The following is a 17,017-nucleotide window of genomic DNA, read 5'->3' as shown; positions in this document are numbered from 1 at the left end:
TATAATGGGATCATAGGTTTTCTTCCTCCAGGTCTACAAACAAGTTTTCATTTCAAAGAGGAAGTTATTGGCCCTTGACATAAATTCAAGGGAGTTATTTTAAGCATCACAAAACAATATCAATTTTCAGCTACACTACGTTTTACTACTTCAAAAAATCTCAGTAAAATATTGGCTATTGTTAACTACAGTCTTTCTTAGTCAGATTTATAGATTCTTAGTCAGATTTATAGAAGAAAGTTATTTATGGAATTAGATTTTAAAATGTTTTTCAATTTACCAAACATTTTTATTTACTGCATCTATGGTTAGGATCCTGTCTTAACAGAAAAGAAGTTGCCCTGGGATTGTAGAAGCATGAAGCATCGTCACCCAGCCTTTACTACTGGCCTGAAAAATAATGGTCAATGGAAGCTGCATCCCTTCTCTCCGAATGACAACACCATAGCAAGAAGACCAGACTGTCTCTAGCTGTTTGCCAAAAAAAGGACCGCTGGAGGAAGCTTCTCTAAAAAGATCAAGACCCATAAAGAGTTGTATGAAAAACTTTGCTGTTATTAACGGTTGTTTGAGATTACAGAAGCTGACCTCTGATACTTGCCAAAGAATAAAGGACCACTGTATAGTTGTACCACCTCAAAGGAGGGTTTATAGTAGTGCCACCAGTTTTGCCGCATTGGGCACCGGGCCTAGAGGGCAACATAAGGCCTCATAACTATGACCTAGTGAACTGAGCAGAAAGGAAGACGAAAGGTAGGGGGTGCTGAATTTTGGGCTTGCACAGGGTGCTGCTGAAATTTGAAAGACCAAAGTCCACCCCTGACCACCTCTATCAAGCTAAGAACAGCAGCAAAGGGGAATTTCCTGTCTCCACATGGTGCTTCCCATGCAATGGATCTACCTGTAGGCTGGGCATTTGTCCCCACACCACCCCTGTGTTCCATTTGTTGTGGCACTTAGATAATTCCCTAAACTGCATGGAATTGGTAAAATAAATCAGTGTGAATTCAGTGTAACCCCTTAAATAATTTGATCTTCCCAAATCTAAGTGACGAGCAGTTGAATGATCCTTTGGGCCCTTGCAGACTAGTCCTTACCATATTTTTGAAAGATACTTTCTGCATGAAATACAATAGGTCTTGCTTTGAGCTTATAATATATGAATACCAAGTAGAACATATTCTAATTGAGTGTCACTTAAACCAAGCATTTCAAACAATACACACACATACAAGCTACGGTATTTTAATTTATTCCACAAGGAAACCTGAATCAAAGTATCTTATCATTTATGTGTGAGTGTGAGTGAGTCTAACAGCAAGAGAATATAATGAAAATTAAACAGGAAAAACAGGAGAACAAGAATAATGGTATCATATGAGCCAACATATTTGAGGTTTTCTTAGCTGTCTGTCCCATATGTAGATTAGATTATTAATAGGATTTTATGGAGGTGGTGTGAAATGACAATCCAGGAACTGTTAGCCTGATGATAAAGTTTTTAAGCAATTGTGAAAATGTAGCCACACGTTCTATACTGTGGATTACTACAAGAAAAGTTGTGTGAAAAGTTGTTGGAAGGAAATCAGAGCTGTATCTGTTTATATCCAGGCCTAGCCTTATCATTTAATAGGGAAAGCATTTTCTTTCTCCCAGTCTCCATCTCTGTGCATCATTTTAAAGAAAATATGAACTGCAATCCAGAACAGTGTGTGTGTGTGTGTGTGTGTGTGTGTGTGTGTGTCTTTTCAATTGTGAAAATATCTAAAAGTGCCTCAAAACTGTCACTATTTTGTGGGAGGGATTCAAATGTGTACTAGAACTACAGGCTTGCACAATTAAAAATGATTAAAGTTCTCTGTTGCCCTTGCACAACAAATCCACATCTTCATTTTTAAAAAATCCAGACTTTTTGCAGTTTGGAAAGTGACAAAGAAATGCACTGAAAACTGAGGTGAGTGAATGATTCACAGGAATATGTATAAACACCAGAGGCAGCCCACCTTATGAGGCACCTTATGACTGCCTCGGGTGGAAGGATTCACGGGGACAGCAGATCCCGATGTAGATCTTCCTTCCCCCCTTATTCCTTATGTAGATCTTCCCTCACCCCTTCTTCCTTGGCAAGGAAGCAGACACAATTTTGGTATCCGCCTCAGGTGCCAAAATGTATTGGGCAGGCCCTGATAAATAATCTGCAAGGAAATCAGGATGAATGCTCACTGTCATACAGCCATTGGTAAAGAATCATAGAATTGTAGTGTGGGGAGGTATTATGAGGCTCATCTACTCTAACCCTCCGTAATACAGAAATATTTTGCCCAACGTGGGGCTTGAATCAGTGACCCTGAGATTAAGGGTTGTATGTTCTACCAAATGAGCTTTAAAATGCTCAGTAAAGAACAGACATAGTCTTAACCAATGTACAGTACAAGCAGATAAAGATGAATGCTTTTTAAGTCAACTGGAATAACTTATGGCAAGTGCTACTGGATGTTGGCAGGATAAAGAATTTGCTCCTACTTCCCAGGTCAAGTATTAGAAGGATTCAGTATGTGCAAGGTTGTACAACTGACTGGAAGGTCACAGACCCAGAGCTGGTCAGAAGCCAATCTATTCAGCAAAAAGGAAGACTACTGCAGGGAAGAAACGAACTGTTCCATCAGAAAACTGCACAGCATGTACAGATCTCATGCAACCAAGAATTACTGTGAATACTGGGACAGATGGGCTTGGCAATTCATACCTCAAATGCCATCCAGAAAAGGGAAGAAGGGATAATCAACTTGAGTGTGCGTATGGAATGAGAGATTTGTTGCAGGCCTTGAAGGGAAGCATTTTTTATTGTTTGCTTTGTTTCAAAAAACTTTTCAAGCTATGTTTTTTTGCCCTTTCCCTTTCTTCTGATACATGAAATGGTTAGCAGATATAGCTCACCTTTTGCTGGTACAAATTAAGTTTTACTCAGTATTTGCAAAATCATAACAAAATGTATTTTCCAGTGCCTTACTGCTTTTTCCATCAGAAGTACAGTCATACCTCAGGTTATAGGCCGCTTCAGTTTGCGTTTTTTTGGGTTACGGACCACCGAAACCCAGAAGTACTGGAACGGGTGACTTCTGGGTTTTGGTGGTCGTGCATGCGCAGAAGAGCTAAATCATGCTTTGCGCATGCATAAAAGCACCGAATCACAACCCGCGCATGTGCAGATGCGGGTTGAAAATGCTGCTGGTTACAAACATGCATCCCACATGGATCACATTCGCAACCCGAGCGTCGACTGTACTGTAGTTTGCAACAGTTCTGCAGTATTTGGTTCATTCACACATTAATCTGTTTTTAGGCATTTATATACAGTGTTCCAGACCAATCCCAAGGCAGTTTACAATCTTAAAACACAACCTCATAACCAAAATTTGAAACCAATAGAAACAATTGCAATAAAAAGTATTAGAGTAAATATAAATTAAAATGCACCCACCAATTCAGTAACCAGAACAGCTCTCAAGGCCAGTTATCAGCACTCTCACAGAGGCCTGGGTGAGTAATGTGTTTTCAGAAAACACCAAAAACTCAACAAGGTTGGTACCTACCTTATTTTCAGTAGGGCTGTGCATGAACACACACACACTAATCCACCCTGTGGCCCCCAGATCAGGGTGATTCAGCCTGCCCTGGAATCTACCCACCTCACACCACATCCTTCTCTGAAACAAGCTGAGGGCAGGGCTAAAGGGTTTTTTTTAAGGGTTTTAAAACCCAATTTTAAGATAGTTAGCTACTGCTTTCAGGAAACAGGTACATGATCTACACCTAAGCACAATCTTGCAGACAGTAAGTGTAAGCTGATTTCATACATAAATATAAAGTTGAAAATAGTATTGGCCTCCAGAATATTTAAAATGCATCCATAAAGTACAGCAAAATATAACATTATGTAGCATACACACACAGAGAGAAAGTTATTTCATGATAAACAGAGCAATCCTATCCTGAGGAAGTATGTCCCACTGTGTATAGGATTACAGCCTTAAACTGTGTTTCTGTGCCAAGAACCATCATGCACATGATTTTAATCGGTAAAATAAACTGCTAAAAGTTGTAGTAAATGGGGCAGTTGGGAAAATATGATAGGAAAATGTATTTTAAAATAAAATATAATACTAATAAATGAAGATGCACTTCACTGTCGTTTAGGCTCGTATCCATCTGTTAGCTGGTGATGGTCTGCTTGATTATCTCTGAACTCTGCTAAAGATCTGTTTACATTTATGAGCCTGATTAAATGTTTTCCATACCAATAAGGAAACATTTGATGTGCTCTCAAGTCAGACAAGGTGATCAATTTTAACTATAAACAAGCAAGCAAGCTACTCTAATTTGTTTTTTTAAAAAATTGGTTATCACAGGCTTTAAAGTCAAAATGACTTACTGCTTGTTTTACTGTTGTAAATCAATGTGTTTTAAAGACCAGAGCTGGAAGCACATATATTTTATTTATTTAGTTCTGGCATTTATAGTTATGGACAGAGGGGGAAAACCCTTGATGCCAATGCCAGAGAAAGATACACCATAATTAAAGGTAATTTAAGAGAAGGCCTCAAACTGCTGAGTTCCAAATTAAAAACAATGTTTTATTTGTTATTGATAAAGATGTGAGTTAGGAAGAAAAATCAACTTGGCTCATTTACAGAAGGCTGATACTTGACATGTTAATTGCTTGACTTTATACTGCATTACCTGTAATCCACAGTCCCAGGTTCCCAAATCCCTTTACTGGCACTTTGACGTGCCAACAGTCAAAAATTAACAGGGAGGTGAAGGTTCAGCAAGGTTGTAATTATCTGTATTGTGTATTGTCCAGAGAGTAAGTGCAATAAATGTGAGAAGAAAGATAATGCTGGAAAGGACCGGGATCCTCTAGGACCTAGAAAAAGTAAAAGAAATGAAGTGGAAGGGAAAGGAGGAGGTGGGAAATGATTAAAAGGAAGGAAGCAATCAAAGTTGGTACCAGATTTAAGAGGGCCCTGAACAAGATACTCTTCAGCCCCTCACACAGCCCTGGTGAGCCTCCTGCAAGACAGTATTGTATGGTGGTAGAGAAATGAACTGAGATAAAGAATATGAGAGTTCTAATCCCCATTAAGCCCACTGCTGGCTTGGGGGCCAGTAAACCTGCACCCTTGTCACCTGTCTCTTAGCAGCCCTGCAACAGGGGCCTGAGAGGAGGCAGATGGCACAGGGGACAGAATAACTGGACCTACAGAAAAGAGAAAGCAGGAAGCCTAAGAGTGAAGGATTAGAAATTCACTGAATGTAGACAAAATAACACATTCCATTTTCAAGCATCTCTCTTTTGAAAGCAATTTTCCTCTTCAATCGGTTTTCAGCCTCCCTGTTTAAATGTCATGATTTGCAGCAGCCCTTTGTAACATGAAAGCATATTTAAATAAAAGTGCTTGGGCTTCTGTGAAAGTAAAATGAGTTGGTCGATTTTCCAGCCTTGTGACAACTTTTTTTTATTCATTTAAGTGCACATTTCCCTCTAGCAAGATGCATCATGTATGCAAAGATTTGTGACACAAACAATGTAAGGGTAAAATGCAAGACAAAAATCTTGGAGGCTGGGAAGAAACCAAGGATCATTTATTCCAACCTCCAAGGAAGATTCATTTATAACTAACACCAGAAAGTACTGTCACTCACATGAAAAAAATTCTTTGGACACAGAAGACCCTAAGAACAAAAGAAAAGTTCCTGTGGATAGTAGTTACAATGAGACGTCTGTGTTAGAAACTGTTTCTTGTCTTGTTGAACAAATATTGACCACATATTAAATTATTATCTTTCCCATATTCCCAGTATGGACAAGTAAAAATACAAGCAGCTTGGGAAGTCTTCTGTTTCTGTATAAATACAATATCAATAATCGCAGGCAACTAATCACAATCATTCTTCATTGCAATATTTCACATTTTCTTGTTATTTGTAACAATGTATTTTAGTGTTTGTTCAACAGATTCTGCCAAATGTTCCGCTGTGTGTTTTGACCATCAGTAACATCTGCACATAAAAGCCTAAATTACTAGAAGGTCTAAATCACTGGTGTTGATGGAACACTGGAGCTCCCTCAAGCACCATTGAAAGCTCTGTGAGCTTTTGGGTGAGGATTCAACCATAAATCTTTACAACATAGCTATGTGGCATATGGCCTACCTTTTCCCATTGGAAAGAAGCACTTAAACAGACAGGTAATGGTTCTGAGTGTACCTTGCTCCATGGTGATAATATTAACCCAAGGCAATGCAGGCACTGAAAGAAAAGAAAGGAACATAATAATAAATTGTGCTTCTCTACTTTTGAAGCCATTTTAAACACAATTTGAGGTTAGGTTGCAGGTTGTATATACACACATTAAAAAATACTGACATGTTTGCCAACACTTATATTCTATGGCGCATCATTTTTCAAATGAAGTTGGAGTTTTTACCACTGCTTTAGCTAGCACTGTTTTGAAAAGTAATTCACACTTGCAACAACACTTTGTGAAATAATCATCTCAACACTGCCAGCTTTGTATATCTATTTGTAGTCTTACAAGCTTTACTTTCAGGAAAAAGGTTTCTCAACCTCATGTTTTTGTATCAAAGTTATTTATAACATGGACATTTTTGAATGCTTTAAAACCAAACTGCAGATTCAAAAACTATCCTATTAATACTCTTTCAGAATCTAATGGCCATTCATTTCAGTTTAGAAAACAGAGTATTTTCATTTTTTACTTTCACCTGTAGCACAGCATTATATAAGCCAGTAACTAGGCAATAAAAAGTTGCATTGTTTTACAAGCTAGTAATATTTGATTATGACTGAAAAGAGTCTACAAAGATATGCAAAATGATTCTCGTACATACTCTCTCACACCCGTACCCCCCCCCCCAAAGTAGGTTTGGTCAATCAGCTAACTACAAATCCACCAAACACTTAACTCACTTACTCCACACTTTACCAGCTTTCACGCAAGAATATCAAGGGGGACCGTGTCAAAAGCCTAACTGAAATCAAGCTACACTGTCCATAGCATTCCCCTGATGCACTAAGCTTGCAACTCCATCCAGAATAAGAAATGAAATTTGTCTGCCATGACTTGTTTTTGAGAAACCCATGCTGGGTCCTTGTAATAACAGCATCCTTTTCTAAGTGCTCACAGACCAACTGTTTAGCTATCTGTACTGGGACCTTTCCTGGTATTGATGTCAACCTGGGTCTTTTCTTTTCCTCCTTTTGAAGATGGGGGCTACATTTGTCTGCCTCCAATCAGAGGCTCTGAGATTCAAAAGCTCCTTTCCTACCCTTAGGTGCAGCTCATCAGGCCCTGGAGATCTGAATTCATTTAAAGTAGTCAGGTGTTCCCCCATCACCTCTTTTCCTATATTGGGCTGCAGCTCCCTCACTGCATTGTTTATTCTGTTATCACCAGGTTGGGCGCTGTTTTACTTTGGGGTGAATACAGAGGCAAAGTAGGTGTTGAGCAGTTTCACGTTCTTTCTTTATCTTAGCTGCCGCTCTTGGTGGTTTGTTTAGCCAAAGTTGATCTTAACTCCTGGCAAAGAAGGGAAAGTATAGAACTAATATTATTACAAGGGGTATATTAATAAACAAAAATAGTATTTTAGTCTGAGTATATCTTGTTGTTTCCACTATTAATCTATACCATGTTAAATCTACTTGTTTATTCATTCCCAATGTGGGTTTGTAAAGTATTATTATATTTTGAAATCTCACATATCCTGTTAATAAGTAGGATAATAAGGCCAATAAATTAATTTGTGTGGAATTGGCGGAAATGACTGGCAGAATCCGAGACCAGGGAGAAGAGTCGGTGGAAGAAGACTGAAAAAAGTTTAAAGACTATTTACAGAAATACTGTAAAATTAATGAATGTTAGAAAAATGTTGGAATGAAGTTATATGGCTTTAGTAGAAATGTTAGAAGGAATTAAGTATAAATAGATTAATAGAGCATTAAAGGGAAAAATAAGGTTAGAATGTGTTAAGACAATTATAGGATAGAAAACAGAGGAAGATGGAAAGGAATTGCTGAAACAATTAATAGAAGTGGAATACAAAAAGGGAGGTGTGAGGAGGTCATGGAAATTAGTGAAAGAAAGATAAGATATTGAAATTGGACTGTGTTTTAAATGGTTTTTGTTTTGTTTTGTTAGATGTATGTTAGTGTTTTGCAGTGGGTTTTTTTGTATTGTTGTATGTTTTTTCTTTTTTTGGTTTTTTGTAGTGTTGTGTTTAATTTGTTGGAAAACTAATAAATATTATTATAAATAAATAAATAAATAAATTTGTGGTGAACTAAATTTGTCTGCTTGAGAGGCATTTTTCTAGATGAATAAAATTGATCAATATTCCCACCCATCAGTCAGTGGAGAACAAAAATGGTACACAGGGTATTCCTTAGCTCTTCTGGCTGTGGTCTCCATGACAACACCAAGGGCTTCAGGAAGAAGCCATGCATAGCTTAATGAAGCTATGTTGATAACTGTTACAATTCCTTTCCATACTAAATCTTTAAACATCTCTTCCCAGCAGTTTATAGCATCTGTTGCTGTAGTATTAAAATGCAGAGTACAGTCTAAAGGTGTTTGTAGGAATCTTAAAAGAGATTACATAGCATGAAGCAAGGCTAGGCAACTTGTCCTTTATGAAATGTTCCCTCGTACACATTTTTTGTACCCAAAAATATTATACACCCTAATTCAGCAATGCACACTAGTGTTAGTTCTTGGAGTGGGAGGAAGCACAATGTTGGAGTACATGCTTTGCAGGCATAAGGCCATAGAAGGGTAGGGATACAGCCAAAGAAATGAAGGGGGGAGGGTCAAGTTATAGTGATAATAACAAAAGATGCTACCATACTTCAAGGCAGGCAAGAGTCAAATTGAAAGAGCAACAATTGATGTTCAGATGAGCCAAAAGCAGGGCAGCAGTTGCAGGAGAAGCGGTGCATCGGGTGCTTAGTCAGACGGGATGTTCTCATTGGTAAAACTGAGGAGCTACAGTTTTATGGATCCTGAATTAGCAGAAATTGATTTCTTGGAGATAGCTGAGTGTTCAGTCAGGCGGCAAGGCACACTGTAGCATTAGTGGCACCGAAGGGCTCCAACTATAGGACAGGAAGGGCCTTCAGCCCACTCAATATTTCTAGGCAGGGAGCAGAGCCCCCTCCTCCATTGAGGGGGCACCATCCCTTGCCTCCAATGGGTGAGTGCTGGTCCGCCGGGTGGGAGGCGGAGAGGGCGTTTTTCATCCTCTGTGCCCCCTTGCCACGATTGCCAGAGCGCCCTCCAGGAAGGCACTGACAATCCTCAAAGGGATGTCTGCGTGTCCTAGCAGTCCTGGCCAGACTGGGGAAGGGGCGTCAGGCATGTGGTTTGCCAGGTTTCAGGCAGGGTAACTTTCCCAGCCCTACCCAGAGATGCTGGGTGTTGAACCCAGGACTTTCTGCATGCAAATCAAATGCTTTACTACTCCAGTGTAGAAAGAACCCTTGAATTATAGAGATCAGGATCAAATTAGATGTTCTACTCCCGATATTTGCTTTTTTCCATTTACAAAAATGGAAGTCGTAGGAATCCAAATCAGGAGAGTAGCATGGGGGCTGAGGGGTTTAGCTCTTTTTCATGTGCCATTTTTTCACAGAGTTTACAAGCCCATACATTTATCCAACAGGGACAAATAGAAGATTGGGGGTGTGTGATTTTTGTGGGGAAACAGAGCAGTGGAGAAAAGGGTTAGGTCCCTGTGCCATGGTTAGATGAGGAAAGCACAGCCGCTTTTGTAAAACCAAAATATGTTGTTGAGAGTTCCAGTCATGGAATTTGCACATCATTGTCTAGTTTGAGCCTTAAGTTTATACCTGAAGTCTCAAAATAAATCAGAGAAAATAAAGCTTATAATTATTATCTAGACCTAGCATGTTACTATATTTCAGTTATTAGCTCTGGTCAAGTATTTTTTGGCATATACTTTTTTGAGTTCATTGCCTTTTTTAAAACTGATGGCTAAGTTACTTCAGTTACACAGTTTGGGGTTTGCGTGTTGAGACATTGTTTTCTTTAAGTGATGGCCTCCGTAATAAACAGTACCAGAAAACAATAAATTAGCCTACCTTAGCTTCTGATTCTTGACTTACTGTAGTAAGATATATATATATATATATATATATATATGTTTTCGTAGATTTTCACGGGTACAGGAATGCAGGTTTTGGTGTCCTCGGGTGTCTTCCCGTGTAAAAGTTGGGGTGTCTAGGCGACGTTTCGACGAGGTCTCACTCGTCATCTTCAGGCTGGTGCTTTCGGCTTCTTGTTACTGGAACAGAGCGGGATCTCAGTGTTTGAGTTCCTATAAATACTGTAGAGGGGTGTGGTGTATTGCCTCAAAAGTTCTGGGCAGAGGGGAAGTTCCCAGGCTAGTGTTCTTTTCTTCTTTTGTTCCTTAATTACTTGAGGGATATCTTGAGTGATTTCTTGAGTGATATTCTGAGTACCACTTAGGTGGGTCATTAGGTGTGGATTAGTTGCTAAAGCCTTCGTGTCTTGACCTCTTGAATTTGTGAAGAGTTTTTCTGGGAAGATGGCTGTACTGCACTTAGTTGTGCTTTGGCTTGGCTTCGTGTATAGGGGCGAGCTGTGGTTTTGTGCCCTGTGCCAGCCAGATCTGTGTAGGGATTGCAGGGGGGTGCAGCATCCGGAGTTGCCACTATGGTTTGGTTACTGGATGGTGTCTGTAATTTATCTGTGGAGAGGGTCTGGGTTTGGGTCTGGTGTGGTTGATTGGTGGTGGCGTTCTGTGTGCCTCTGGATCTGGTGTCGGTTTTTGTGGGGAGGGCTAATTTCCAGATGTCTGGCAGGCGGGACGTGTCGTCACGCTTGTTCATGTTGTGAGGGTGTTTCTCTATCTCGATGGCTTCCATGATTATTCTCTTGTGGTGATGTTCCATGTTAAAGAGCAATTTGGAATCTGCAAAATTAATTTCGTGTCCTGTTTCTTTCATGTGTTGGAAAAGAGAGGAAGATTTTTCTTCTTTTTTGACGGCATTCTTGTGTTCTGCGATACGTGCATTTATTCGTCTGTTTGTTTGTCCAATGTACGTGGCTGGGCAGACTTTGCAGGGTATTTCATAGACCCCTTGGTTTTCCAACTGGATTTTATCTTTGGGGTTTCTGAGGATATTGGCTATTTTTTGGTTGGTGCAAAAGGCTGTTTTGATATTGTGTTTATGGAGGATTTTGCTAATTTTATCTGTAGTGCCCTTGATATAAGGAAGGAGGGCCATGCCATTGTTTTCTTCCGTGTCTTGGTTTTTGGGGGGTGTTTCTTTTTGGATTAGCTTCTTAACCCTGTTTTGCTGGTATCCATTGGCGATTAACACATTTGAGAGATTCTGTAACTCAGTTGTCAAGTGGTCTTTGTCAGCCAGGCGTTTGGTTCTGGAGATGAGGGTCTTGGCTACGGAGTTTATTTGTGCAGGGTGGTGGTGTGATTGAGCATGTAAGTAGCGGTTGGTGTGTGTTTTTTTCCGGTAGATAGTGTGTCCTAGGGAGCCATCAGGTTTTTTGTAGATTAGGACGTCAAGGAAGGGAAGCTGGTTGTTGGCTTCTATTTCCATAGTGAATTGTATTTTGGGGTGTAGGCTGTTGAGATGTGTGAGGAAGCTATCTAGTTTTTCTTTCCCGTGTGGCCAAATTACAAAGGTGTCGTCAACATATCTGAGCCAAAGTTTGGGTTTGTGTTCTGACTTGTCTAAAGCATTGGTTTCAAAGTGTTCCATGTACAGATTTGCGATGACCGGTGAGAGGGGTGATCCCATAGGTGCTCCTTCTATCTGTTTGTATCTTTGTCCATTGTGGATGAAGTACGTGTTGGTTAGGCAGTGGTTGGTCAGGTCCAGGATGTATTCGGGGGGATTGTATTTGTTTTGAATGGCTGTCAAGGCTTCATTAATGGGCACTTGTGTGAAGAGAGATACAACATCGAAGCTCACAAGTAGGTCATCGGGATGTAGGTTTTGCTTCTTTATTATTTCTATGAACTGGAAGGAGTTTGTAACGTGTGAAGAGATGGATTCTGCATAGGGCTGAAGTTGCTTAGCGAGAAATTTAGCGAGATTTTGTAGAGGTGAGCCTATGGAGCTGACTATTGGTCTGAGTGGTGTTCCTTCTTTGTGTATCTTGGGGAGGCCGTAGAGTTTGGGGCATCTGGATGATTTTTCTCTGGGGATGATTCTTAGCTGGATTTCTTCACTGATAGGAGAGGCTTTTATTTTGGATTTGGTGGTTTTTTCCAGATAGGTGGTGGGATCTGTTTTTATAGGTTGGTAGGTAGGGTCTTGGAGTAGATTTGATAGTTTTGCTTGGTAGTCCGATGTGTTCATCACAACAGTGGCATTACCTTTGTCTGCTGGGAGAATGATTATGTTGTTGTCTTTCCTCAGGTTGGTGAGTGCTTTCTGTTCTTCTTTGTGTAAATTGCTTCTGGGTGGTTTGCTGGAGCAGAGGATGTTGGTGACTTCAAGTCTGATTTTATTGGCTTCATCTGGGTTGATTTTGGTTAGGCTAGCTTCGACTCCGCATATGATGTTTTCCGTGGGGATGCGTCTCGGGGTAACTGCAAAGTTGAAACCTTTGGAGAGTACTTTGGTTTCAGTTGAGGTGAGGATCCTGTCTGATATGTTATGTACTGTTTGTTTCATGGGTTGTTGTGGAGGGTGGCTGGGCTTCTGGCGTCTCTCTAGTTTGTGGAGTTTGTTGGTGTGTGTGTCTGTCTTATGTGAGGTCTCAGTTTCAGCTCTCCAGACGGCTAGTTGTTTGCATTTGTCCCAGAGTGCAGGGTGGATTTTGTTACAGAGTTTGAGGTGAAGAGTGAGCAGATCTTTGTTGGTTTGGTTTAGTAGGTATCTTTTCTTATGTAGTTCGTTTCTGATTAGGGATAGTTCAGTTCGTTTCAGGATCCTTTCGGTAGCTGGGGTTTTAGAGTGGAATTTAAGTTGGAAGCATGTGGGAATTAAGTTGTTGTCTCGGCAGTTGCGTAGGAACAAGAGATCACATAAGATGGTGGCTCTTCGGATTTCTAGTTTCTCGTAGGTTCTTGTCAGCTGGAAGGTTTCCTCCCCGTAGAGGTGAGATATTTGTTTTCGTAGATTTTCACGGGTACAGGAATGCAGGTTTTGGTGTCCTCGGGTGTCTTCCCGTGTAAAAGTTGGGGTGTCTAGGCGACGTTTCGACGAGGTCTCACTCGTCATCTTCAGGCTGGTGCTTTCGGCTTCTTGTTACTGGAACAGAGCGGGATCTCAGTGTTTGAGTTCCTATAAATACTGTAGAGGGGTGTGGTGTATTGCCTCAAAAGTTCTGGGCAGAGGGGAAGTTCCCAGGCTAGTGTTCTTTTCTTCTTTTGTTCCTTAATTACTTGAGGGATATCTTGAGTGATTTCTTGAGTGATATTCTGAGTACCACTTAGGTGGGTCATTAGGTGTGGATTAGTTGCTAAAGCCTTCGTGTCTTGACCTCTTGAATTTGTGAAGAGTTTTTCTGGGAAGATGGCTGTACTGCACTTAGTTGTGCTTTGGCTTGGCTTCGTGTATAGGGGCGAGCTGTGGTTTTGTGCCCTGTGCCAGCCAGATCTGTGTAGGGATTGCAGGGGGGTGCAGCATCCGGAGTTGCCACTATGGTTTGGTTACTGGATGGTGTCTGTAATTTATCTGTGGAGAGGGTCTGGGTTTGGGTCTGGTGTGGTTGATTGGTGGTGGCGTTCTGTGTGCCTCTGGATCTGGTGTCGGTTTTTGTGGGGAGGGCTAATTTCCAGATGTCTGGCAGGCGGGACGTGTCGTCACGCTTGTTCATGTTGTGAGGGTGTTTCTCTATCTCGATGGCTTCCATGATTATTCTCTTGTGGTGATGTTCCATGTTAAAGAGCAATTTGGAATCTGCAAAATTAATTTCGTGTCCTGTTTCTTTCATGTGTTGGAAAAGAGAGGATCACCCCTCTCACCGGTCATCGCAAATCTGTACATGGAACACTTTGAAACCAATGCTTTAGACAAGTCAGAACACAAACCCAAACTTTGGCTCAGATATGTTGACGACACCTTTGTAATTTGGCCACACGGGAAAGAAAAACTAGATAGCTTCCTCACACATCTCAACAGCCTACACCCCAAAATACAATTCACTATGGAAATAGAAGCCAACAACCAGCTTCCCTTCCTTGACGTCCTAATCTACAAAAAACCTGATGGCTCCCTAGGACACACTATCTACCGGAAAAAAACACACACCAACCGCTACTTACATGCTCAATCACACCACCACCCTGCACAAATAAACTCCGTAGCCAAGACCCTCATCTCCAGAACCAAACGCCTGGCTGACAAAGACCACTTGACAACTGAGTTACAGAATCTCTCAAATGTGTTAATCGCCAATGGATACCAGCAAAACAGGGTTAAGAAGCTAATCCAAAAAGAAACACCCCCCAAAAACCAAGACACGGAAGAAAACAATGGCATGGCCCTCCTTCCTTATATCAAGGGCACTACAGATAAAATTAGCAAAATCCTCCATAAACACAATATCAAAACAGCCTTTTGCACCAACCAAAAAATAGCCAATATCCTCAGAAACCCCAAAGATAAAATCCAGTTGGAAAACCAAGGGGTCTATGAAATACCCTGCAAAGTCTGCCCAGCCACGTACATTGGACAAACAAACAGACGAATAAATGCACGTATCGCAGAACACAAGAATGCCGTCAAAAAAGAAGAAAAATCTTCCTCTCTTTTCCAACACATGAAAGAAACAGGACACGAAATTAATTTTGCAGATTCCAAATTGCTCTTTAACATGGAACATCACCACAAGAGAATAATCATGGAAGCCATCGAGATAGAGAAACACCCTCACAACATGAACAAGCGTGACGACACGTCCCGCCTGCCAGACATCTGGAAATTAGCCCTCCCCACAAAAACCGACACCAGATCCAGAGGCACACAGAACGCCACCACCAATCAACCACACCAGACCCAAACCCAGACCCTCTCCACAGATAAATTACAGACACCATCCAGTAACCAAACCATAGTGGCAACTCCGGATGCTGCACCCCCCTGCAATCCCTACACAGATCTGGCTGGCACAGGGCACAAAACCACAGCTCGCCCCTATACACGAAGCCAAGCCAAAGCACAACTAAGTGCAGTACAGCCATCTTCCCAGAAAAACTCTTCACAAATTCAAGAGGTCAAGACACGAAGGCTTTAGCAACTAATCCACACCTAATGACCCACCTAAGTGGTACTCAGAATATCACTCAAGAAATCACTCAAGATATCCCTCAAGTAATTAAGGAACAAAAGAAGAAAAGAACACTAGCCTGGGAACTTCCCCTCTGCCCAGAACTTTTGAGGCAATACACCACACCCCTCTACAGTATTTATAGGAACTCAAACACTGAGATCCCGCTCTGTTCCAGTAACAAGAAGCCGAAAGCACCAGCCTGAAGATGACGAGTGAGACCTCGTCGAAACGTCGCCTAGACACCCCAACTTTTACACGGGAAGACACCCGAGGACACCAAAACCCATATATATATATATATATATATATATATATATATATATATATATGCTTTCGTAGATTTTCACGGGTACAGGAATGCAGGTTTTGGTGTCTTCGGGTGTCTTCCCGTGTAAGAGTTGGGGTGTCTAGGCGACGTTTCGTCGAAACGTCGCCTAGACACCCCAACTCTTACACGGGAAGACACCCGAAGACACCAAAACCTGCATATATATATATATATATATATATATATATATATATATATATATATATAATTTTTCATAATAATCTGCCTTGTCTCTATTTTTATATGTCTTTAGCTTTATTTCTTTTTGCCTTTCTATTTTGTAGATTTCAGGGAACCTTTTCAAATCTGCATCCATACAGCCTGAGTCAACATTTTCACTCTTGATGCCTCAAGCAAGAGTAGATCATACTGCTCCATGAGGAAACAGATATGGAAAGATTTGTGTCTGTCAGCAACTTCTCTCCTGTGACTGAATCTACCATGCCGTAAGGATCAGAAATATGTAACAATCTGGAGTCTGAATATGAAGAATCGTCGGTGAACATCATTGGAGAATAATCATTTTTGACTACGAAAATATAACTTTTAAATGAAATGTGAGACAGAGAGAGAAGAGAGAAAGCATTCCAATCTATTATAATCTAATCATTAAATCCCATCATTTTAAAAGCCCCATGATGAGCAATACAGCGGTACCTCAGGTTAAGAACTTAATTTGTTCTGGAGGTCCATTCTTAACCTGAAACTGTTCTTAAACTGAGGTACCACTTTAGGTAATGGGGCCTCCCGCTGCCACCGTGCGATTTTTGTTCTCATCCTGAAGCAAAGTTCTTAACCCGAAGTAATATTTCTGGGTTAGTGGAGTCTGTAACCTGAAGCATCTGTAACCCGAGGTACCACTGTATATTGGCTGATATACCCACTGTGACCATACCTGAATGCAGATGTCTTGGCCACAGTTATCCATGCTCTGGGAACCTCTATGCGCTGCCACTAAGTGAAGTGAGTTCGATGGCTGACAGGGAGGCTGGCTAATGTGCCTAATGGTAAATAGGCTGGCCAAGGGACACAACACCATTCACAAGGTGGCTGCTCCAAGGCTAAGGAATTTTGTGTTAGCCACCGACAAGAGGACAAAATCTCCTAATGCAAACAGCTTCTGGTATGCCCTTTTAGAGCCCTCACAAGTCTTTCTCTGGTTGCAAGCTAAATCTGTCAGTCACATGACTACACTCCCACATGCCCCTTCCTTAGTATTTTCCTTTTATGTGGCGGTTGGAGAACTTGTAGGAAGTTCAAAATAAATCAACTTGGGTCACGTATACCAAAAACACACACACCTCCCAAGGCAATTCTGA

At 40.9% G+C, this 17,017-nt stretch overlaps 1 protein-coding gene across 5 annotated transcripts in view; it reads right to left on the bottom strand.

Annotated features, from left to right (window-relative positions):
• CNKSR2 (connector enhancer of kinase suppressor of Ras 2) overlaps positions 1-17,017 on the bottom strand; it is a 237,273-nt gene that overhangs the window by 219,842 nt on the left and 414 nt on the right. Inside the window, exons 1-3 of one of the 5 annotated variants that reach the window (XM_083501837.1) lie at positions 16,594-16,705; positions 7,262-7,603; positions 6,217-6,312 (exon numbers count right to left, since the gene is read on the bottom strand). In XM_083501837.1, the coding sequence (XP_083357963.1) occupies positions 6,217-6,312; positions 7,262-7,418 (253 nt within the window). In that variant the 5' untranslated portion in view covers positions 7,419-7,603; positions 16,594-16,705. Of the gene's footprint in view, positions 1-6,216; positions 6,313-7,261; positions 7,604-16,593; positions 16,737-17,017 lie in introns of those variants that run through there. The other 4 variants (XM_083501836.1, XM_083501838.1, XM_083501833.1 and 1 more) reach the window with 4 other exon arrangements.

This window comes from Podarcis liolepis (assembly GCF_965112155.1).
Source record: "Podarcis liolepis genome assembly, chromosome: 4".
Taxonomy (NCBI): Eukaryota; Metazoa; Chordata; class Lepidosauria; order Squamata; family Lacertidae; genus Podarcis; species Podarcis liolepis.
The sequence above is the reverse complement of the archived record's forward strand: the minus strand, read 5'-3'. Positions and strand labels throughout refer to the sequence as shown.